Source organism: Eretmochelys imbricata, chromosome 12, assembly GCF_965152235.1.
Source record: "Eretmochelys imbricata isolate rEreImb1 chromosome 12, rEreImb1.hap1, whole genome shotgun sequence".
Classification (NCBI taxonomy): domain Eukaryota; kingdom Metazoa; phylum Chordata; order Testudines; family Cheloniidae; genus Eretmochelys; species Eretmochelys imbricata.
In genome coordinates, this window is record NC_135583.1 from 19,010,954 (window position 1) to 19,035,550 (window position 24,597).

Consider the following 24,597-nt stretch of genomic DNA (forward strand, 5'->3'; position numbering starts at 1 on the left):
GGGGTCCTGGCCCAAAAAGGAGTTGAGAGATTGCTAGGTTATTGTAGGGGGGGTTGCGATACGGCTATCCTTAATTTCTGCACTGTTGCTGCTGGCAACACTGCTGCCAGCAGAGCTGTGTGTCCAGAGAACGGCGGCTGCTGGCCAAGAGCCCAGCTCTGAAGGCAGAGCCGCTGCCAGCAGCAGCGCAGAAGTAAGGATGGCAATACCATACCATGCCACCCTTACTTCTGTGCTGCTGCTGGTGAGCACTAGCCTTCAGAGCTGGGTGCCTGGCCAACAGCTTCTGCCCTCCAGCTGCCCAACAATGAAGGTAGCAGCACAGAAGTAAGGGTTGCAATACCATGACCACCCTAAAATAACCTTGCACCCCCCAACCCTGTTTTGGGTTCAGACCCCCAGTTTGTGAAATGCTGGTCTCCCTTGTGAAATCTGTTTAGTGTAGGGTGAAAGCACACAAATAACCAGATTCCATGAGGGAAAACCAGATTTCACAGTCCGTGACTCGTTTTTCATGGCCACGAATTTGGTAGCGCCTTACCCAGGTACAGCAGAAGTAAAGAAAAAATATCTTTTTTTTTTTTTTAAACTAATCACTGGATTATTCCCATGGCTCTAATAAGTGATTATCCTTGCTTTTGTGGCTAGGTTCTTAATATTTTAATGTATATATCAGCATCGTGTTCAGTGACTCTATATATAAACCATGATTTTCCACAGACAAAAGGTTAAATATTGCCAAGTTCAAATTCTGTTTTCAAAGCTACAATAAGTAAATTTTAAAAAAGGGGGAAAAAAGTCTCTGACATATCACATTTTTATGCATTAGTCCTGATTATTTCAATTTAAAATTCATAAGGATTAATACAGCTTTAAAATTCAAATAAAGCAAATTATCATTTTAAGGTCTTCCATTTATATGCACTGAGTAAAATGGTCATTATGTTATCATTATACTAACATAATAAATTAAGCTACTAGAATGATTTAGGAGCTAGACTGCATCTTAGTTTAACTGGGATGTTTAATTAGTTTGTCATCTTTGCTGGTATTTTTAAATAAATATTTTTAAAAGCTCTAATTGTAAAGAACAATTGGTTATTAAAAGTTAACTATTGGGTATCTTTTTGTGAGTCACATTTTCAGACGGTCATCCATTCATAAGTCTTAAATGCTTGATAGACATTTTTAAGGGTCTAGAAAGATAGAGTAAATGTTGTAGCTTTCAGGGTTTTCTTTTTAAAAAAAGGTTTCTTTAATCGAACAGGACACTTATCCTTAATGTGGCTTTTAAATTTTCGTATAACACATTCTGTCTGCTTCTTCAGGATGATATCAGGGAAAAGCATGGATGTAACAGTAACTCTTTGAGGGTTCTTACTGTATACAAAGGAACAACTGTATCATAGCCTGAATAGTGACAACACTTGAGCGCAGTCATGGAGCTCTGTTACCTAAGTAGTGAAATAGTTTTGCCATTTTAAATTTAAAATAGTAAATGGAAGAAGGAAAAAATAGCAAAATGGGCCATCAGATTGCTGAAAGGTGATTGTGTTTAAAACGTTTTAATACATATAGTACTTGGTTGTCGTCATTCTTTCCAAAATCCTTTCCCCACTTCCCTTCTCCCTTCCCTCCTCCCGTTTTCCCTCTTTGGAAATCTTCCCAAAATACCTCCAATCAAAAGTATAGATGCTTCTGTAAGCAGTAATGTTCTGATGAAAAAATGTCTCTTTTTTTTTGGGGGGGGGCTAATCAGTATAGAGCTAATTTCGATGCCAGAGAAGCTAGAAAAACATTATGATGTTTAGCAAATGATAAAGATTCTGTGTGATGTTTTCTTCAGTTTTGAGACTTGTTTACCTCTCTTCCCTAACGAGGAATTTCATAACTCTTCACTTGTACACGTGGTTTTCTAGCACTTATTTCTGTGTGTACATCTTTTTATGTTTTTGTTTAGGTATGTGTATACGTGCAGAGGCATTAGTGTACCAAAAGTGTGTATTTTCAAACAGTTGTAGTTGTACAAGTAGAGGCTTAGGGCTGAAAACAAGCTCTTTTTTTACAATGTTTTGATCTGTTTGTTTATGCATTCGAAAACCACTGGACTACTAAGTAAACTAATTTACATATATATAGGATTAAAAGTATATGTATAATTAAATATTAAATCTTGTAATTGTATTACATTTGTTTTTTCAGATTTGTTCCTTACAACATTATCAAATTCCCAACAAATTCAGTTTGAAACATGGGTAAATAAGGTAAGAAATAAAATACAGCAAACATCTTATGCTAAAACATAGCTTTAAGAAATATAAAACAAAGAGGTCACCTGATACTGATTTCAAGAATAAACAGAGCTGACATTAAGAGATCGTAGCTGCACTGTTGCATTCAAACTGCTGAATATTGCTGGAGGAGATGATTCACTCAGCATCAGTTACTCTGCAGGATTTTAGCATGACTGCCAATTAAACCAATCAGTCTACCCTAATGCACATGTTAACAGGACTCCTGTGGTGGTGTCAGCTGTTGTAAGAGGTTACTGTCATTTAATTTGTCAGCATGATGGTTTATGAAGAAAAAGCTTTTCTAAGGAGTAATTTTTCCTTGTTGCCTCCAGGCATGGATATTTTTAGTTTGATTTAAATGTGGCTAAAAAGATTTCAAGGCATGAATAAAAGACTTTTGTGAGTCAGATATTTAGATGACACACTTTTCCCTATAGAACATGTCTCTAATTATAGATCGGAAACTCCCAAGTAGCTATCACAGCACAACTCAGAGTAAAAAGGAAAAACAAACAAAAGGCATTAATCTTTTTTGGCAGGAAGTCCATTTCTTGACTATCTGCTTTCAAGATGTCTCTATTAAAAGCCGTGATTCAATCCAGATTGGCTTGTAACAATTAATTAAAAAAACCATTAGGTAGTATGAGATAAAAATGAAAGGTTTGAATAGGCAGTCTTTAAGTAAAATATAATTTGATAATGTCATTATCCATTGCTTTGTGCACAAAATGGCATGGAGATCTTGTGGAAATACTGTGCAATTCAGGCAGTATTGCTGAGCCTGGAGGGAGTGGAACATGGAGAAAAATTCAATTGGGAATCAGTCTGGTAAAGATAGACACTTCTAGAATGATGTGAAAACATCTAAACATAGAAATAATGAAGAGGTGTGGGGGTTTTGAGTGGGGACAGAGGGGTTGAGGAGATAATGATGCTGTAGTACAGCTATGAGCCATGAAGGTGTCCTAAGTTGTTTTGGTAGCTTCAAATTTTATGCCTTTCATTCATGTTTAAATAATAAAATAGCTGCAACACATAGTGCCCTCCAGCCATGACTCAGGCCCTGACCCTGCAACTGAGACTTGGACTAGTGCCACCATAGACCCCTTATGACAGGAAGGCCCCTTGTACAGAGTACTCTCAAGGTATGTCTACACTACAGAATAAGGTCGAATTTATAGAAGTTGGTTTTTTAGAAATCGGTTTTATATATTCGAGTGTGTGTGTCCCCACAGAAAATGCTCTAAGTGCATTAAGTGCAGTAACTCGGCGGAGTGCTTCCACAGCACCGAGGCTAGAGTCGACTTCCGGAGCGTTGCACTGTGGGTAGCTATCCCACAGTTCCCGCAGTCTCCGCTGCCCATTGGAATTCTGGGTTGAGATCCCAATGCCTGATGGGGCTAAAACATTGTCGCGGGTGGTTCTGGGTACATATCGTCAGGCCCCCCGTTCCCTCCCTCCCTCCGTGAAAGCAAGGGCAGACAATCGTTTCGCGCCTTTTTTCTTGAGTTACCTGTGCAGACGCCATACCACGACAAGCATGGAGCCCGCTCAGGTAACCGTCACCGTATGTCTCCTGGGTGCTGGCAGACGCGGTACTGCATTGCTACACAGTAGCAGCAACCCCTTGCCTTGTGGCAGCAGACGGTACAGTACGACTGGTAGCCGTCATCATCATGTCCGAGGTGCTCCTGGCCACATCGGCCATGAGCGCCTGGGCAGACATGGGTGCAGGGACTAAATTTGGAGTGACTTGACCAGGTCATTCTCTTTAGTCCTGCACTCAGTCATGTTGAACTGTCTTATGGTGAGCAGGCAGGCGATACGGATTGCTAGCAGTCCTTTGCACCATCTTCTGCCGAGCAGCCATGAGATGTGGATGGCATGCACTCCTTCTGCACCGTCTGCTGCCAGCCAAAGATGTAAAAGATAGATGGAGTGGATCAAAACAAGAAATAGACCAGATTTGTTTTGTACTCATTTGTCTCCTCCCCCGTCTAGGGGACTCATTCCTCTAGGTCACACTGCAGTCACTCACAGGGAAGGTGCAGCGAGGTAAATCTAGCCATGTATCAATCAGAGGCCAGACTAACCCTCCTTATTCCAATAAGAACAATAACTTAGGTGCACCATTTCTTATTGGAACCCTCTGTGAAGTCCTGCCTGAAATACTCCTTGATGTAAAGCCAACTCCTTTGTTGATTTTAGCTCCCTGAAGCCAACCCTGTAAGCCATGTCGTCAGTCACCCCTCCCTCCGTCAGAGCAACGGCAGACAATCGTTCCGCGCCTTTTTTCTGTGCGGACACCATACCAAGGCAAGCATGGAGGCTGCTCAGCTCACTTTGGCAATTAGGAGCACATTAAACACCACACGCATTATCCAGCAGTATCAGAACCTGGCAAAGCAATACTGGGCGAGGAGGCGACGTCAGCGTGGTCACGTGAGTGATCAGGACAAGAACACAGATTTCTCTGAAAGCATGGGCCCTGCCAATGCATGCATCATGGTGCTAATGGGGCAGGTTCATGCTGTGGAACGCCGATTCTGGGCTCGGGAAACAAGCACAGACTGGTGGGACCGCATAGTGTTGCAGGTCTGGGACGATTCCCAGTGGCTGCGAAACTTTTGCATGCGTAAGGGCACTTTCATGGAACTTTGTGACTTGCTTTCCCCTGCCCTGAGGAGCATGAATACCAAGATGAGAGCAGCCCTCACAGTTGAGAAGCGAGCGGCGATAGCCCTGTGGAAGCTTGCAACGCCAGACAGCTACCGGTCAGTTGGGAATCAATTTGGAGTGGGCAAATCTACTGTGGGGGCTGCTGTGATGCAAGTAGCCCACGCAATCAAAGATCTGCTGATATCAAGGGTAGTGACCCTGGTAAATGTGCAGGTCATAGTGGATGACTTTGCTGCAATGGGATTCTCTCAACTGTGGTGGGGCCATAGACGGAACCCATATCCCTATCTTGGCACCAGAGCACCAAGCCGGCGAGTACATAAACCGCAAGGGGTACTTTTCAATAGTGCTGCAAGCTCTGGTGGATCACAAGGGACATTTCACCAACATCAACGTGGGATGGCCGGGAAAGGTACATGATGCTCGCATCTTCAGGAACTCTGGTCTGTTTCAAAAGCTGCAGGAAGGGACTTTATTCCCAGACCAGAAAATAACTGTTGGAGATGTTGAAATGCCTATATGTATCCTTGGGGACCCAGCCTACCCCTTAATGCCATGGCTCATGAAGCCGTACACAGGCAGCCTGAACAGTAGTCAGGAGCTGTTCAACTACAGGCTGAGCAAGTGCAGAATGGTGGTAGAATGTGCATTTGGACGTTTAAAGGCGCGCTGGCGCAGTTTACTGACTCGCTTAGACCTCAGCGAAACCAATATTCCCACTGTTACTACTGCTTGCTGTGTGCTCCACAATATCTGTGAGAGTAAGGGGGAGACGTTTATGGCGGGGTGGGAGGTTGAGGCAAATCACCTGGCTGCTGGTTACGCGCAGCCAGACACCAGGGCGGTTAGAAGAGTACAGGAGGGCACGGTACGCATCAGAGAAGCTTTGAAAACCAGTTTTATGACTGGCCAGGCTACGGTGTGAAAGTTCTGTTTGTTTCTCCTTGATGAAACCCCCCGCCCCTTGGTTCACTCTACTTCTCTGTAAGCTAACCACCCACCCCTCCTCCCTTCGATCACCGCTTGCAGAGGCAATAAAGTCATTGTTGCTTCACATTCATGCATTCTTTATTCATTCATCACACAAATAGGGGGATGACTACCAAGGTAGCCCAGGAGGGGTAGTGGAGGAGGGAAGGAAAATGCCACACAGCACTTTAAAAGTTTACAACTTTAAAATTTATTGAATGCCAGCCTTCTTTTTTTTGGGCAATCCTCTGTGGCGGAGTGGCTGGTTGGCCGGTGGCCCCCCCACCGCGTTCTTGGGCGTCTGGTTGTGGAGGCTATGGAACTTGGGGAGGAGGGCGGTTGGTTACACAGGGGCTGCAGTGGCAGTCTGTGCTCCAGCTGCCTTTGCTGCAGCTCAGCCATACACTGAAGCATACTGGTTTGGTCCTCCAGCAGCCTCAGCATTGAATCCTGCCTCCTCTCATCACGCTGCCGCCACATTTGAGCTTCAGCCCTGTCTTCAGCCCGCCACCTCTCCTCCCGGTCACTTTGTGCTTTCCTGCACTCTGACATTATTTGCCTCCACGCATTTGTCTGTGCTCTGTCAGTGCGGGAGGACAGCATGAGCTCGGAGAACATTTCATCTCGAGAGCGTTTTTTTTCTTTCTAATCTTCATTAGCCTCTGGGAAGGAGAAGATCCTGTGATCATTGAAACACATGCAGCTGGTGGAGAAAAAAAAAGGGACAGCGGTATTTAAAAAGACACATTTTATAAAACAGTGGCTATACTCTTTCATGATAAACCTTGCTGTTAACATTACATACATAGCACATGTGCTTTCATTACAAGGTCGCATTTTGCCTCCCCCCACCGCGTGGCTACCCCCTCAACCCTCCATCCTCCCAGTGGCTAACAGCGGGGAACATTTCTGTTTAGCCACAGGCAAACAGCCCAGCAGGAACGGACTCCTCTGAGTGTCCCCTGAAGAAAAGCACTCTATTTCAACCAGGTGACCATGAATGATATCTCACTCTCCTGAGGATAATACAGAGAGATAAAGAACGGATGTTGTTTGAACGCCAGCAAACATACACTGCAATGCTTTGTTGTACAATGATTCCCGAGTACGTGTTACTGGCCTGGAGTGGTAAAGTGTCCTACCATGAAGGACGGAATAAGGCTGCCCTCCCCAGAAACCTTTTGCAAAGGCTTTGGGAGTACATCCAGGAGAGGCGCGAATGCCAGGGCAAAGTAATCCTTTCACATGCTTGCTTTTAAACCATGTATAATATTTTAAAAGGTACACTGACCGGAGGTCCCTTCTCCGCCTGCCGGGTCCAGGGTGAGAAACAGTTCCTGGCTGTCGGGAAAAGCGGTTTCTCCGCTTGCTTGCTCTGAGCTATCTACAACCTCATCATCATCATCTTCTTCTTCTTCTTCGTCCCCAAAACCTGCTTCCATGTTGCCTCCATCTCCATTGAAGGAGTCAAACAACACGGCTGGGGTAGTGGTGGCTGAACCCCTAAAATGGCATGCAGCTCATCATAGAAGCGGCATGTTTGGGGCTCTGACCCGGAGCGGCGTCCGCCTCTCTGGTTTTCTGGTAGGCTTGCCTCAGCTCCTTAAGTTTCATGCGGCACTGCTTCGGGTCCCTGTTATGGCCTCTGTCCTTCATGCCCTGGGAGATTTTGACAAAGGTTTTGGCATTTTGAAAACTGCAACAGAGTTCTGATAGCACGGATTCCTCTCCCCAAACAGCGATCAGATCCCGTACCTCCTGTTCGGTCCATGCTGGAGCTCTTTTGCGATTCTGGGACTCCATCATGGTCACCTGTGCTGATGAGCTCTGCATGGTCACCTGCAGCTTGCCATGCTGGCCAAACAGGAAATGAGATTCAAAAGTTCGCGGTTCTTTTCCTGTCTACCTGGCCAGTGCATCTGAGTTGAGAGTGCTGTCCAGAGTGGTCACAATGGAGCACTCTGGGATAGCTCCCAGAGGCCAATACCGTCGAATTGTGTCCACAGTACCCCAAATTCGAACTGGCAAGGCCGATTTAAGCGCTAATCCACTTGTGCGGGGTGGAGTAGGGAAATGGATTTTAAGAGCCCTTTAAGTCGAAATAAAGGGCTTCATCGTGTGGACGGGTGCAGGTTTACATCGATTTAACGCTGCTAAATTCAACCTAAAGTCCTAGTATAGACCAGGGCTCAGGGAGCTGTTTTAGCTCCTTTACTCTACCAGAACATCAAAGGGTATTCGTATAAATGAGAATCTAGATTCAGGATTATTATTGAGTTAAGACTAAAATCTTAACTTCTCCTACAGCAACATGTGCTGCAGCCATGCTACCAAATCAAGCAGTGATCACCTTTTATAGTTTGTATTGTAAATTAAGGCTGTAATAGAAGTAAGAAATCTATAAAATCTTAAGTACAATATAATATTACTTTGAGCTTTCTTACAAGGCCTTTTTTATGTATGCCTTGCTTAACATGTGCATTAGCATGGGAGGGGAGATGAATACACTATCACTTAAACGTATTGTGTAGTAAATTTTTAACACAGCTTTGCATCAAAATTATGAGAATAAAGACATGCACCTTCTTCATCTAACCATAATTACCTTTGCTTTGTGTTGAAGAATGGTAAAATGGAGAGACTTGCAATGGTCAATCAAGACTGTATTTTTTAACATTACTTAATGGTACCCATAATTAGTTTTTCCTAAAATACCAATAATATAAAGAACAATATGTGCCCCTTTAAGTCTTTAATGAAAAGTATAAAAGTATGATTTCATGCACTTTGAGTATATTTGAATACAGTTTTTAGTGTAGACTACATGTGTTCTGTGTACACTGTTTGCTGTTCAGTGAACCCCCTCAAATTTATGCATTCCATTTAGCAACAGCTTTAAGAGGTTTTTTAATTGTGGGGCCACCCCTTTAGGGGAGTATGGACAAACAGTTGGGGACGAGAGTGATGATATCAGGTGGCTCAGGGCAACCCAGCGGGGCTTGGGAAGGAAATGTCACCTCCACTTCCGACTCACTTTAGCAGACCACTCAACCTGTCTCGGTTGGGGAAGGAGGTGTAATCAAAAATTGTAACTCAAAGCAGGGGCTCAGCTCAAAATGTTTGAAATAGGCCACTTGCCCCTCCCCTCCCAAACGTTCTTCCGTGCCCCACAATTTGAAAACCTCTGTACTAAATAAAAAGTGTTGTCTGGCATTACAGGATTTTTCCTCGCATACCCCCAGGGGTACGTGTACCCCAGTTTGAAAACCACTGTGATAAAGTATTGATGCCAGAGCTATATCAAGGATATTGTTCCCACCACCACCACTGCAAATTCCTATCACCATAGTTTTAGGAAAATGTCCTGAAATTAAACAGAGGTATTGAGACATTTTGGGGAACACCCAGACTGGTAAAAGGTTCTGTCACTGCCTGCCCTATAACTTCAGGGTCCTTGGTGCTGTGCATCTGTGATTCAAATCCCTGACACAGCCAAGTTACTCTTTGCAAGGTGACAACAACCCTTCCAGTCCCAGTCTCCACAAATCAGTCTTCCTGAGTTCTGAAGCTATTCCTCGCTGGTTCGGCAGCCCCCCCCCCCCCCCCCCAGAGGTGTGAAACCAGTCCCCTGTTATCAGTTTGCTTTGGCACACACATTCCACACAGTTGACACACCAGATCTGCTTGAGATAAAAATGGTGGCATGGTTACTCCTGTTAATTCAAAGTGGGGAAATTCTAGTGATGTCACAATGTTTTCCCATTAACTCTAATACTCCATCGTTGTCTTTTCCTGGGCTGGACAATGGATGGGTGCTTGAAGTTGGTTTCATGTAAACAATTGGCTTGGAAGGTGTCCCTCCCTGATGGATTGCTCCCCACCCTCCCTTGCTATGAACTTGTGAGCACAGTTTTCTGTATACACAAATACATAAATTCATAACCAAGGTCTGTATACATCTCTCATAGTGACTATCAAGTTCAGAACATTACAAGCTTTCATAAAAGATTTTTCCTAAATATATTTGTGTAGTACAATGACATAGTATACAATTAGTTGATTTAACTGTATATTTTTGGGGTTTAAGCCTTCTGTTCTCCTTCTGGGGTGTCTGGACTTTGTGGCTTCAACCAGTAAATATTTGCCATTTGGAGTGGAAAAACAAATGTCAGCTATAGAAATCTGATAGACAAGAATAAAAGAATTAAGAAAAATAGAATGATTCATTGCATGTATTAAATTAACTGAACTATTTCAGGAAAGATGGATGAAGTACAATTAATTAAGGCCTTGTCTATGCTGCCACTTTACAGTGCTGAAACTTTCTCGCTCAGGGGTGTGAAAAAACACCCTCCTGAGCAATGCAAGTTTCAGTGCTGTAAAGTGGCAGTGTAGACAGTGCACCCGTTCCCAGCGCTGGTAGCTACTCCCCTCGTGGGTGGGGGGGGGGGGTGCTTCTTTTACAGCGCTGGAAGAGCTTTTCCCCTTACCTGAAAACCAGCATACACTGTTGAAGGGCTAGTGGAATAAAAAGCATAATGTCTTTTAAATACTACAGTCTTTAGTTAGAATAAAAAACTGCATATCATTAAGATGGTGAGAAATATTCTCAAAAGTGAGAATATTTTACATGTAATTAAAACTCCAGTAAATAAATATTTGTAGTTAAATTATCATATATGTTGATTGGCTTCTGTTCTAGACGTTGGGAAGAATTGGTGGTAATGATTTTTAATTATAAGAAAAAATATAAATAATTTAAAATATGTTGTCCTTTAGTGCAGTCCATGCATATGTATGTAGGCATTGCTTTCTAAGCTTTCCTGGATAAAATATAACTTTTTGGCATCAAGGTTACTGAAAACCTAGAGTCAATAACTCAAATCTGTGTCTTTGAGTAGAATTATAGTCACCCAGAAACATAAATTTTACTGTTTCAGGAACTAAGTATTTTCTTCCTTTTAATCTGAAATACATTTCTGTCTCTGTCATCAGGGGATCAAAGATGACATAAGAATTCAGTGTTTGGAAGGCCTTATTATATGTTCTCAGTGCAAATGGCTGCAATCTAACTACCACATAAATAAAAACCACATGCAGCATTTATAGGGGACTCAAATGTAAAATCTAAAATTTATTCAAGTCAGTTAAGAAGAACAATTTGGATACTGGATCCTTCAGAGACTTTAAGACATAATACATCTTTCTGAATAAAGATAAAAATTTCTCTGAAACAAAGTATATTCTTCCTTTAATCTACCATAAAATGCTTTAGAGGTATTGGCCTTTCTTTCTTTCTTTTCTGGTCACTTGACATAGGACCTAGTCCTCGTTACTGCAATGAGATAAGTAGCATCTGTAAGGATTACAGACTCAGCACTGCAGTCAGATAGTTCTACTGGAGCTGTTCATGGATAACAATATGAGCTTACCGTTCTGGGGAAATCACTCTGTTTGTTTTTGCATCCATATTGATTAATTTGTCCTCTGAGCCACTATCAGTTACAAATTATACTCCAAGAAAAAAGTTAGCTATAATCAAATGTCAAGGGAAAACTATCCCCAACGAAACCTCATTTAGAGAGCTAAGTCTATAAATCTAAATAGTGTATGAGTTAGAAAAATATGGACAATCTTCAAAATACAAATAATCTCCAAAGTAACAATAGCGATCGGACTCAGTTTTAATCCCTCATGTAAAACTAGTTCTATGGATATACCTTCTAAACAGATAACATTATTAAAAGGGAGATGAGTCAGATAAATTGTCTGAGTGTAATAAAGATACACAGGAGGTTAAAACACAAAAACTGTCCAAATAAGTGATGGTCCAATTTGAACATAAATTACAACTGAGAAAACTCTGAATCAGTGGGAGAAACTCTTAATTTTTTTATTCCTAAATTTCCAAAATATATATTTCAGATTTGATGAAATGTTAAATATTTCATGTTGTTTTTGCAGTAGTTTTCTGAGATGTCACACCTGTTACATTTTGACTCAAGATATTACTTAATACGTTGCGTTTTACAGGTTTCAAGTACTCCGGTGAGGAGAACTCCCAGTAAAGTGATTGGAGCATTGGGCCTCAGATCTTTTTTTATTTATTTAAAAATGTAACATTTTTTTTCAACAGCTGGGGCCTGAGCCTGCACTATACCTAGTGCCCTCTAATCCTGTTATTTCAGTAGGACTGGAAAGAGGCTCTGCGCTTTGCAGGATCAGGTTTTAATTCATAATATTGCATGGTGTTGAAACAAGCCCTACACAGCACTAGTATAATCCGAATAATCTGGAAGGTAATTTCTATATTAATAGAGTAATTTAATAAATTGTAAGTCTTAATTCATTAATGTAATTTAATATTCATTGTTTTGAATATTTAGACACCTTTATCGTATGATTATCCCAATGAAGTGACTAAATCTTTTCCTAAGAACAGATCTAAATGTGCATACTCCTATTCATTCATGGAGTCTTGTTGACTTCCATGATTCCATGCAGGACTAAGGGTCTGCACATCAGATTTGTTTGGCGGCTCAGGCTCTAGTATTCCAAACAGCACAAGTTTTCTCAGTTAAAAGACCGTTTTTCACCTATTAATCCTTTTTTTAAAAGCTATTTTTAGTCTTTAGTTTACACTTCAAATTTTCATTGCTTTGTTTACAGTTCATTAATGTCATTTTTTATAGTGTATGTTTATTGTATTTGATAGGATGGGAATTTCTCCAAAGTCACAGATATAAAGCAAAAACCTGAAGATACGATGGTTGTTGGACAATCAGTGTTTGCAGATTTTGGTGAGATTCCTCCTTTATTCCTCCCCCTAAGCTATCTGACACACATTTATTTTTATTATTAATTAGTTATATTTTTTATATATATATATATATATATATATATTTTAAAACGCATGTTAAGCTTTTACCCAACAGATTGCAGTGGTTCCTCTGCAGGCATCATAGTCATGTAGATATATACTACATGTATTGTATTCCTTCACTCTTCCTTTCCTTCTATATATAGAACACCTGTTGAAGTCAATGAGTATTGTGCATGCAGAAGGATTTGATAATTTGGAAGTGACTATTTTAGTTCATCGTCTCAGACCTATACCTGCTTACGCCGGTGGAACCCTAACCCTTGACTTCAGTGGGACTATTTACTTGCCTGAGGTTAAGCACATGTAAACTGTGTGCAGGATTGAGTCTTAAATCCCTATTAAGACTACTTTAAAGCACATTTTTTGACATTTTTGTCTAGTGGGTCTAAACTTGGATATAATAACTATTTTTTAAAAAGCAGTAATGGAACATATTATGAACTAAAAATATTATTTTCTTTTTATTTTCAATATAAATATTTGCAGTTTATTAGGGATTAGATTCTATTCATATATTCATCAATATTTTATTGAAAAAATGAAATGGCTCAAAGCTATGTGAGCTTGCACATAGCAAGTCTGTAGAACCATGTATTTCTCTGTTGCCTTTTTGATCAGATTTTCATAAGACATTTGCTTCCCTTTAGGCACCTAAATAAAGTGGTAAGTTTTCTGAAGTTCTCCGCACCTGGAGGTTTCCAGAATGCCTAATTAGAAGCTTTTGGATGCTAAGCTCTTATGAAAATCTGGCCCTTAAACATTGAGTAAAGGTATAGATTATTGGAGTACGTATTGGGCAATGAGAAATAGAATATAGGAGGAAAATAATAGATCAAATATACTCAAATCATATTTTAAAAGCAGTGCATCAGAATGTAGTCAAGTTAAGAACGCTAACAGCTACTTGGTGATGACCACTCTTGGACTTCTAGTTGCTTCATTTAGGTGCTTAAATGCACCTAAACTCTTATGATAATTAATCCTAAATTTTCATTAACTAATTATGGCTTGTATAGATTAATAAACTTAACAGATTTGTAAAAGACGATTTGGAATTTTAAAGACTGAATACTTTGCATAGTTTATTAATTTAATTTGTTGCTGTATTCAGCGAACTTGATTGCTGTGGTGTTGACCTCATTATTTTCCTAGCTGGGGTTTGCTTTTTCACGTCATGCTGTTCATCTGTTGGGAATCCTTTCTTATGTACAGAGTCACTTCAGATGTTTAAATGTGCCCTAACAACTGCCCATTGTATTTAATTGTCAAGACTGTAATATTAGATGACTATGAAGAATATTATAGAGAGGAGACTTTTTTTCCTCTAACCTCTTGGGTTCCCTCCATCCTGATTTCTGCCCTGTCCACTCTAATGTAACTGCTCACAACAGGATCTGTCATAACCTGTTCCTGACTTTCCCCCATCCCCATGTTCCTCAGCTTTACTGTTTCTTTCTTTCTTTCATCACTCCCCCTTCCTTCACATTATGTCTTCTGTTCGCTCTCTCAGCATTAGTTCTCCTCTCTCAAACTAGCTACCACCTCTCGGGGAAGTGGATTAACTATAGCAACAGGAGGAGAACCCCTCCTGTTTCTGTATTGAGCGTCTACGCTGAAGTGCTAGAGCGGTGCAGCTGCAGCATTTTAGATCTTGCCACTTTTCTCCACAACCTACTGAATATGTCGATATGGACATATTAGTTATCAAAATCACCTCTTCTCTAGCTTCACTCACCCACATTACACTTCTCCACCCTAGTCAGAATGTAGCCACCAAAGTTATGTTGCCTGTCAGTCTGACCATTTCAAACCCTTATTTGAAACCTTCCCTGCCAACCTCTTACCTACTGCATCAAGTTTAAACTTCTCATTCTTGCCTTTAAAACCCTTCACAGCTCTACTCTATCTGCATTTTGGATATCATCTTCTGCTGTTTGCCCCTTTATTCTGTCATTTATAATACCTCATCTTTCCTATCCATAGTCCTCTTCTCTGGGCATTTTGTCACATTACCCTGCATACCTGGAATGCCCTCGTCATCCCATTTCATCAGGCCACTGCCCTCTTATTTCATGACCCTCTTAATAGCCAGTTTTTCTTGCAATGGTCACAATACACGAATTGATAAATAACTTTAAAAAAAAAATCCCACAAGTCTTCCTCAGCTTTAGGATATACTGGGAGATCCATATGTCTAGTTTTTAAGAGTGTAAGCTCTTTGGGACAGAGAGTGTTGGTTTTGTGTACTGTATAGGGCTGAACGCCACTCTCAGTAATAAACAAATAGAAATAATGCAAATATTCATGTTGCTCTTCATTATCATTTTTTAAAAATTATTGCTGTGTTTGACGTACAATTGTTTCCTTAAGAAGTAATTTGTTCAGAAGACATTATCTACGCAAATGTCCATAAACTGTTCATATGCATAAGAAAGTAGGACCAACATTTAAATTAATTAAAATGACTTCTTTAAAGATTCTTGAAACATCAGGATTCTTAATATTTTAATCAACGTTTGTTTCAGAAAGCTTTAGAACAAAGGTATAAACTTAATTTGTATATAAATCCTTTTTTTTTTTTGTGAGTATTAGAAACAATTAGTCTAGATTTTTCCATTCAGCAGTAATACTTCCAAATGCATGGATTTTTGTTTGTATATTTTAATAGTCAAAAGGACATTATGTTAAAATTAGTTCTGTTTCGTTCATCAAAATTTTCCTTGTAGAGTCCATTCAAAAATTGTACTTAATTAAACTTACATTAGGACTTGAATTTGAAGGTTTATAATCAAGCAAAATCTCATACATTGTGTATGTTGAATATGTTGGGAGGCATTTCAAGTAGTGATCCATTTGATCTCAGTTTGATAATGTTTTTATTTCAGCACCTTGTTGTTTTTTGACTGTGTGCTAAAATGTTATTTGTTCGCACGGTAGCATTTACAGCTATCAATTTTTTAAACAATGATTCAGGTGATGCACATATTAAAGAAGATAAACACATAAATTATTCTCTGGAATTAGATGATTTCCTTAGATAGTGCTTTGTCCCACTGCAGTAACTAGCAGTCTTATGGCCCTGATTCTGCAAACGCTACTGCATATTGGTGGATCTACTTGTGATAGTTAGCTTTACCCTCATTAATGAGTATTCGCAGGATTGAGCCCGTATTTAGATGTTGTGACATGGTTGCTGTCATAAACATACAGCTAAGGGTAGCCCAGAATTCCTCCTTACTTGTAAGGGGTTAAGAAGCTCAAATAGGCTGGTTGGTACCTGAGCAACAGGACCAATGGGGAAAGAAATACTTTCAAATCTTGGGAGGGGAGAAGGTTTTGTTTGTGCTCTTTGTTTTGTGTGGGGGTTCGCTCTTGGGACTGAGAGGGGCCAGACAGAAATCCGTCTTCTCCAACCCATCCCATCTAAGTCTCCAATATTGCAACCAGTATAGGTAAGCCAGGAAAGGTGGATTAGTTTATCTTTTGTTGTGAATTTTCCCTGTGCAAATAGGAAGGTTTTTTCCTGTTTTCCATAACTTTAAAGCTTTGCCCAGAGGGGAATCCTCTCTGTTTTGAATCTGAATACCCTGTCAAGTATTTTCCATTCTGATTTTACAGAGATGATTTTTACCTTTCTTTTGTTTTTAAATAAAAATCCTTCTTTTAAGAACGTGACTGATTTTTCCATTGTTTCAACACCCAGGGATTTGGGTCTTTGATCATTTTGTAACCAATTGGTTAGGATATTATTCTCAAGTCTCCCCAGGAAAGGGGGTGTAAGGGCTTGGGGGGATTGCTGGGGGAAGAGGAACTCCAAGTGGTCCTTTTCCCTGGTTCTTTGTTAAATCACTTGGTGGTGGCAGCGTTACTTAAACCAATGGTACAAAGGAGAATTTGTGTCTGGGGAGTTTTTAACCTAAGCTGATAGAAAAAAGCATAGGGGATCTTTCATGCGGGTCCCCACGTCTGTACCCTAGAGTTCAGAGTGGGGAGGGAACCCTGACAGTTGCTCTGACGTGTGGTACAGCAATTTTTGCCTTATTTACAGTGATGCTCTTGAGGGAGTAAGAAGAGAGCCCGTATTAGAGCCAGAAGATTCCTCTGTTTTATGGTGATACTTAAAAAATCCTCAAGATTTTTTAGCACAGTTTAGTTTGACCTTTAAAGATCACCTCTCCTAGGCGACTGAATTTTGCTGGTCTGTGGTATGGCTGCTGAATACAGAATTCATATATAGTATAACAAAGTGAAGTAGAAGTTCAATGATACTTAGAGGTTATGCTAAAAAATTTTATTTAATGTATTGTGCAAAAGTCATTAAAAATTAAAGTTTTAATTAAAATTAGGCCATCTACAAACGTTTGCATATTGTATGCAGTTTGAAAGAAAGAACAAAACCTCAAAATATTCCGAAATGCTTTTTATCCATGCTTTCACAGTTTTTTATTGCCCTGATTGACATGGCTGTTAATGATTCCAAAAAGCAGATGGCTTTGATTGATGCCATGAATATTAATAGGCACAAAGTGTACGTCAGCTTTCTTTTGAAAGATGTAAATCCTAAGGAGCCATCTGAAATAGGATTTCTCTCACCATGTGTTGTAGCAAACGGAAGTGACTTAATATGGCCAAAGGATGCATCATAATTTTAGAAACTTTGTCGTATTTGATAAGACATTTAAATTAACTTAGATCCCAGGATATCTGGGATCTTGAACATTCTTAAATTATTCTAATTTTGTGAGCATATTTTTTAGGAAATATAAGAAGTATGTTCATCTAACTTGTTGAGTGAAGAATAAAAAATTAGATGTTCAATATTAAGCCACAGTATAAGTGCAGAATTTGGTTCTAATTACTATCAAAAAGCTTTGTAGATTTTCATGTTCCCTTTGTTGTAGAGACAAACTGAAAAGATACTTTCCACATACTGTAGTCCCAGAGAAAGCTCAGGGATAGCTTTAGCTTCTCATAATTTGAACATGATTATGAAACAATGTAACAATATATTGTTTTAGGCTCTCTTGATATAGCTAGGTTGAGAGGACAGAAAAAGTGAGAAGTTTCTTGCACTTTTATTTTGTAAAAGAAAGAAAATAATTTAAATCCTTTTTGATTTGAGAAAGACAGCTAAAGGTTTCTTGGTCATTTTTTTTTCTCTGAAAAGATGATACCAGTGAAGTTGCAATGTACAGAGTCTAAAAGCAAACTGACTTTCAGAAGTGTGTGTTTGGTTGTTTTTCCTCTGGAAACTAAAACAGAACTCTTAAGCATAATTATTTTTTCTTCCCTTTGATCTTTTTGTGACTAATCTAAATCAATATCTTAGTAAATTAAAAGTTGAGTAGATAATGTGTGAAAGATAAAGTAGAAAAACCTGACCAGAAGAATCTAATTTATAACCGTCCTTCATATATACTTGAACCACTGGAGAGACATTCCAGATATGTGAAAACTGAGCATCTCAAACTGTTGGTTCAAAGAGACAGTGGTATTGCTATATGGAATTTAATCAAATACAGAAGTATGGCATTCAATAAACATTGCTTGTAGATGAACTAACCAAAGTCAGGAAATATGAAGGCTAAGGTGAACAGAAAACTGTTTAATACAAAATAGTAGTTGATTGGGATATGCAGGTGAATGAGACACAAACTCGGGGATAGATTTTAAAGCAGAGGCCACAACTTATTAATTCATTTTAATTGGAATAGCAATGTGAGTGAGTGCAGCCTCCTGGTCTCCCCTCCTGTCAGTACCAGACACCTGAATGGAGTTCAGCATGACATTAAATGGCCTTATTCCATATAGCCAATAAATCAGGGTTGTCATCCTTCAGCCTAACTCACTGGACTCAGACTACCTCTGAATTCTCTTGTCCCACTATGGGAATCAGTCTGCAAAGACTTAAGGTCTACCCCTTCTCCTTACAAGCTATTAGGAATACCAGCCAGATTCTATGTCTTCATTCGTGTTTACCCCAGGAGTTGGTCCTTTCAGACTTCTATCCACATTGGACACTGACTGTAAGCTGAGATGAATTAGACATTCCCTTTTAATTCCCAACTTTACATTTCTAATCTATTCCTTAAATCTAAAATCTGGACTACTAGGGTGGCAGAGAAAGCTCTCCTCCCTCCCCTGAAATGCATTTTAAGGCAGGAAGAAAGATGCAGTGAGGGAAAGGCTACAGTGTACTTGAACATACACGCTCCCCACCTTACCCTTATCAGGGTCCCAAGTGTGGACCATTCTCCTACTGATCAGGTCAAACTTCCTCACTCCCCCACGGAGACAGTGGGCAGAGGGGCATTGTTCCCTCTCCATTTTCTTTGCACTTCACATTTCTAGAACTCATATATTCTGCAAAACGCTTCAAATACATTATGCACAGAGCTTTCTGAACTCATATCTTTGCCAACTGGAAACAAATTTCATTTTCAAAAAGTATGTATTAACCTGTAAGTTTAAGGTCTCATGTTCAGTTAATGATTTTAGATCTTTAAACACTTTTTTTCTAAAATTTGTTTAGAAAAGCACTTAAGTATAAAACTCCAACCTTAACCTTTATCATTGTGCAAGAAATTTCCATATTCTAGTAAACGTTACACTGGCAATATCTCGGCACAGTCATTGAAGGGAAGGCTATAACTATAAACTTAATTCTAAAGTTCCCATTTTCTTCTTGTTTTTGTTTGGGATTATGTGCTTTTTTGTCTAACATTTATTTTTGTTTCCATTTGGCTAAAACTAAGTACAAAAATTTAAATAGCATGGGAAGCTGAAAAAGTTCAAGTCTAGTGTAACAAGTAAATAATTGTGAAATACATTCATCTGATTAAATGTAACCGAGCTTTTGAGGAATTAATATCTGTAGTGCAAGTACAGATTTAGATACTTCAATGTTATACATGTATCCTTTCAGTTTTACCTGCAATAGGGAGAATTATTGAAGCTGTGTAGTAAAAATCCTTATTAGAAATAGTTATTGTACATACACAATAGCTCTCTTTCAAAGTAAAATATCCTACATTTTCAGTTTTGTTTCTGTTTAGAATTTAAATTGCTTAAATTGAAGGAATTCTTCATATATTCAAGTTCAAGTATGTCTTCTTAAACCTCTAAGCTGTTTGTTCATTGTGGATGGGATAAAGTTGCAAATAGAACCAAAATGGTTGTTTTCTTTTTTTTTAAGGGAGTGAAGGTTGAGTTAAATTTCTAAAACACATACAAGTTCTGTGCAACTGGAAAAAGTAGAACTTTAGCCTAGAATACACTTTTTACAGGCAACTAACAAATGTAACGAAGATGAAGAGTATGGGTTTACAAATCAGGAAGAGGTCACACCATTGTGAAGCTCTATTCTGGAGTGTGTAGTTGTTTTGCTTATTTAATATAGGGTTGAAATTTGAGAAGTGTTCCCTGCTGCACACTATCATTTGGGATCCCTTACAAGTATGGTGGAGTAGTATATGTTGCCCAAATCAAAATTGAGCACTTACAGACCGTCCTTTCTGCTGTCTGAATCATCAAATAGCAAAGATGGGAACTTGTTACCATTAACACTTCTAATTTGTTTTGCTGAAATGGAAATTGCTTTGCAACATTATTTAATTATTTGATTTATTTATGGTTACTGCTGTACAAAGATTTAATTTTTTATGTATAAAGTTTCATACTTTGCAAAATTCCCTTGTTGCCTTGAAATTGATAATCAGTAACATGGATTACTTGATTTCAGAATACAATACTATCTGTAAAACAGAATAAAGCTACACCTACCAGATTTGTGAAATACACTAGTCTGTGTGACAGTGCAATTCACAAGAAAAAAGAACATATATAATCAGGTTTTATCCTAATTGTAAACTAAAACTAACTTCATCTTAAGTACAAAAATGGGGGGAAATGACTTTCTGCATCCAAAGCTCAGTTATGTTTTTAAATACAAAAAAACCCCCAATAATGGACATTCAGATAAGTCAGCCGCCGTAGAGCTTTTCTGCGGTCCTAAGTCAAACAAGGAAACAGTATAGGGAGGTCACTGCTGACCTCCCTTGCTGCTTTTTTTAAATACCCCATTATTTGTGGAATTAGGCATTATTGCCAATTAGGCTTGTTAACATTCCTTCATGGTGCTCCTGCTGATTTACCAGCCCTTTTTAATGGATTGCAGTGTTTTATGGCTCTTGAACATGGGGTTTAACTATCACTGCCGTATACTAAGTTGGACCCACCCACACAAGTTTTCTTCAAATCAGACATTAACAACTTAAGGAATCATTGGTACACCTGAATCCATAGAATCTGGGACATGGTTACTGTTCATAGCAAATTACATTCTTATATTCCCCCGGTGAACATGTATATTTATTTAGGAAGATGACTGCTTGCCAGACTGATTAACTCACCAGATCTGGAACTTGAGAAAAAGTCATGAAATGTTGATTTCTGAGATCTAGACTTGAATGGCTATCTTACTGGAATTTTGTTGGTTGTTGTATGTATTTGTTAACAACTAACTTTTATGTACATTAATTCCAGTTTCAGTTTCCGTTCCTGAGATCATAGTGCTGGGACTACACATAAGAACATAGATCATTAGTGTGCAGTCTTGAAATATTAAATAGGGAGTTGGTGGATTATCAAGGGTCTTAAGTATCTTGGGCTTTTATTATCCTCTTGTCTGATCCAGTAAAGTGGTTTACCTTGGTGATACCTGCATTTTAACAAAAACATATTTCTTTTCAAAAAGTAGTTTTAACTAATGTTGCTCTTCTAGTGATTGCACATGTGCATTCTACTCTAGGTGTGTGTTACTTGGGGAATTCTGAGCATCTGTGGACGCGCAGAATTCCTCAGTCACGCATAATTTTGTATTTTTCTGCATAAAATATATTTTGCCAAGGCAGCCAGCTGTTCTGGTAAAGAAAATTCTATGCCCAGTGCTGCAGAATTCCACCAGGAGTAGAAGTTCATTACGGCACCCTGCCTGCGGAGCCAGATTAGGATAGAGTGGGGCACACAGGGCTGCTGGGGGATCACAGACTGAGGAGCTAGTGGGGCAGGACAGCGTTGAGCCTGGGGACAGTGGAGGGGGGCTACAGAGACCCTGAGGGGTGGGGAGACAGGGGCACATGTGCCTGACTGAATGAGAGAGGCTTGGGGTCAGCCAAGGACTGCATGGGGAAGGCTTCCCAACTCCCTACAATCTCCCCTTCTACCTCCGGAAAAAAACCTTCTCCCACCCACACCCACCACCTTCCAGGTTCACTCCTGGGCTCCTTCCCTCTCCCTCAGCTCCTCCGTTACCCCGACTCCCCCAAGCCTTTCCACTGTTTCTGACAGGTGCAGGTAATACAGTTCTGTATTGTAATTTAAATGAATTACTCAAAGTTCTGTATTAATATGCCTAGTAAGGAATCTATTTGTTAAAAAAAAAAAATTACTGGAATCTTTTTTTTTTGGCCTGTATTATTACAGACATACTTGCTGACAGATAATTTGAAATAAATTACCAAAATAATTGAAACTGGCATGATTCTATTGTGTTGTTTGACAAATGAAATATGTAGAATTTTGCAGAATTTTCAAATATTGTGTGCAGAATTTTGAATTTTTTGGTGCAGAATTTTTCATTTTTCAGTGCAGAATCCCCCAGTGCAGAATTTCCCCAGGAGTCGCCAGAAATGTTTCTCTCAGTGGTACATGTCGGGGAGGCTCAAGCACCCTTTGCTTGCATGCGCCTATACGGCTGGTATAAAGTGCCCCGCCGACCCTGCTCCCCCGCAGCTCCTTCTTACTGCCTGTGATGGTCGCTGGGACTGCTCTCCTTGCATCTGCAAGCTCTCTCAGTGGTCATCATTACCTTCTTCTTACTGTACATAGTTAGCTCTAGTTAGTTAGCTTCAGTCAGTTTTAGCTAATTTTAGTAAAGTTCTGCAACATCATGATTTAGTGGAATTTTTGTCTGGTCCCTGGTGCTGAGGCATGCCTCGGTCACCAGACTTTAAGCCCTGCGCCTCGTACAGCAAGGCTATGCTCCTGAGTGACCTGCACTCAAGCTGCTTAAAGTGCCTGGGAGAAGCTCATATTGGGGACCATTGCCAAATCTCCAAGGACTTTTAGCCTTGCATAAAGGAGGATCAGGAGGCCAGGCTGAAATTCCTGCTCATGGAAGCAGCACTGAGACCTCCATCTGAGCCAGAGTGGTCATACTCCGCACTGAGTGCCGTGGCATCATTAAGGAGTGCTTCTCTTATCTGACTGAAGTCCCTGCACCGATCCCCATCCTCAGTGCCTAGAAAAAGGCATAAGAAACAGCATGCTGAAAAGGGGTGATCCTTGGCACCAAAGACTGCCAGGCCTGGGGATCAGAGTAGAGAGCAATATAAGCCAAAGCACTCAGTACCACAGAAGTAGGCACTGTTGACACCAGCACCTATGCACGTACCATCGAGTCCAGTACCGGAAGATCCTTCTAGATCTGTGGCACAGCGCGATACCAACACTGTCTTGGTACCAACCACACTGGAAGTGTTTGCTGCTGCTGCTAGTTACTTTCTCTCGCTGTCGGTACCAGTATTGCCAGCAGTACAAGAGTCGGCGTTATTGATGCTGGCAGGCAGGAGGAAACCCATTGGATCCTTTCAACTTTCAGTACTGTGCCCTTGGGTACCATCAAAAGGGAAACTGGCTATGCTGGACATAGTGCGGACCTCACCACCAAGGCACCGGTCTCTGGCACTGCTGGGAACAGCACCACCATAGTCCCCAGACAGAGATTCATCGTTTTCCAAGTTAGGGATCAGGTCTTACTCCTCCCATCCAAGGAACTGCTTTTGCTACTCTTCCAGGCATTTCTACTCTTCCATGGACCCAGGCATGGAAATATCATTGAATGGTTGGCCAGGAGCTCACTGGGGACCTACACTGGTCCATTGGCCCTTTTGGAACCCATAGGGGTTTCCAGGACATATTCCAGATGCTCTTATTCACTGCCCTCAGAAAGAAGGGTGGCACCATCCCATCGGGCAGCCCCCAGTCCAGATTCCGCTACCAAGCCTAGAGGTAGCTCAATGGGATCCTGCTGATGCAGAAAGAAAGGAAGAGCTTCTCTGGACACTGCTGATGTCCTCTTTCCCAACGAGGCAGTCTTCCCTGGATGACTATAAGGTTCACCAAGTGTTGTTGAAGAGGGTGGCCTTAAATCTGGGAATACAGCTGGAAGTAGTGAAAGAGTCCTCCAAAAGCCTAGCTGACATTTTAGCCACTGCAGGCCGTTCAGAAGTAGCCCTGCCTCTCAATGAGGCCATCAAGCACTTGCTCCCACAAGAAGCCAGGCAGGAGTTCTCCTCACTAATGGACAAGGGAAAACTGGTGGCGAGGGCCTCTTTACGAGTTGCTTTAGATGTGGCTGACTCGACAGCCAGGTCCATGGCTTTGGCAGTTGCCAAGTACAGGAGTGGCTACAGTCTTTGGGGCTCCCACAGGAGGTTCAGCAGACCCTTCAGGACCTACCTTTCAGACGAACTTCACTTTTTTCAGAGAAGATTGATGCGAAACTTCATGGTCTAAAAGACTCAAGAGTGACCCTTAAGTCTCTTGAATTGCATACTTCTGTTCCTTCAAGAAAGCACTACAGGCCTCAGCTACCCCTCTGGTACTCTGCCCTGGCTGCCCATCAGGACCTGCAGAGGAAAAGAAATGGGGTTTAGGTGTAGGTCAACACTCCCTTCTACCTCAACATCAACACATGCCCCACCCAGACAT

General features: G+C 40.5%; 1 protein-coding gene across 9 annotated transcripts in view; it reads left to right on the forward strand.

Annotated features, from left to right (window-relative positions):
• ITFG1 (integrin alpha FG-GAP repeat containing 1) overlaps positions 1-24,597 on the forward strand; it is a 218,268-nt gene that overhangs the window by 56,223 nt on the left and 137,448 nt on the right. For all 9 annotated transcript variants that reach the window (XR_013347660.1, XR_013347662.1, XR_013347658.1 and 6 more), the window contains exons 7-8: positions 2,203-2,264; positions 12,658-12,742. Coding sequence is in view for 2 of the 9 variants with exons in the window: in XM_077831061.1 (XP_077687187.1) it covers positions 2,203-2,264; positions 12,658-12,742 (147 nt within the window). In the remaining 7 variants the exon portion in view is untranslated. The remainder of the gene's footprint in view (positions 1-2,202; positions 2,265-12,657; positions 12,743-24,597) is intronic.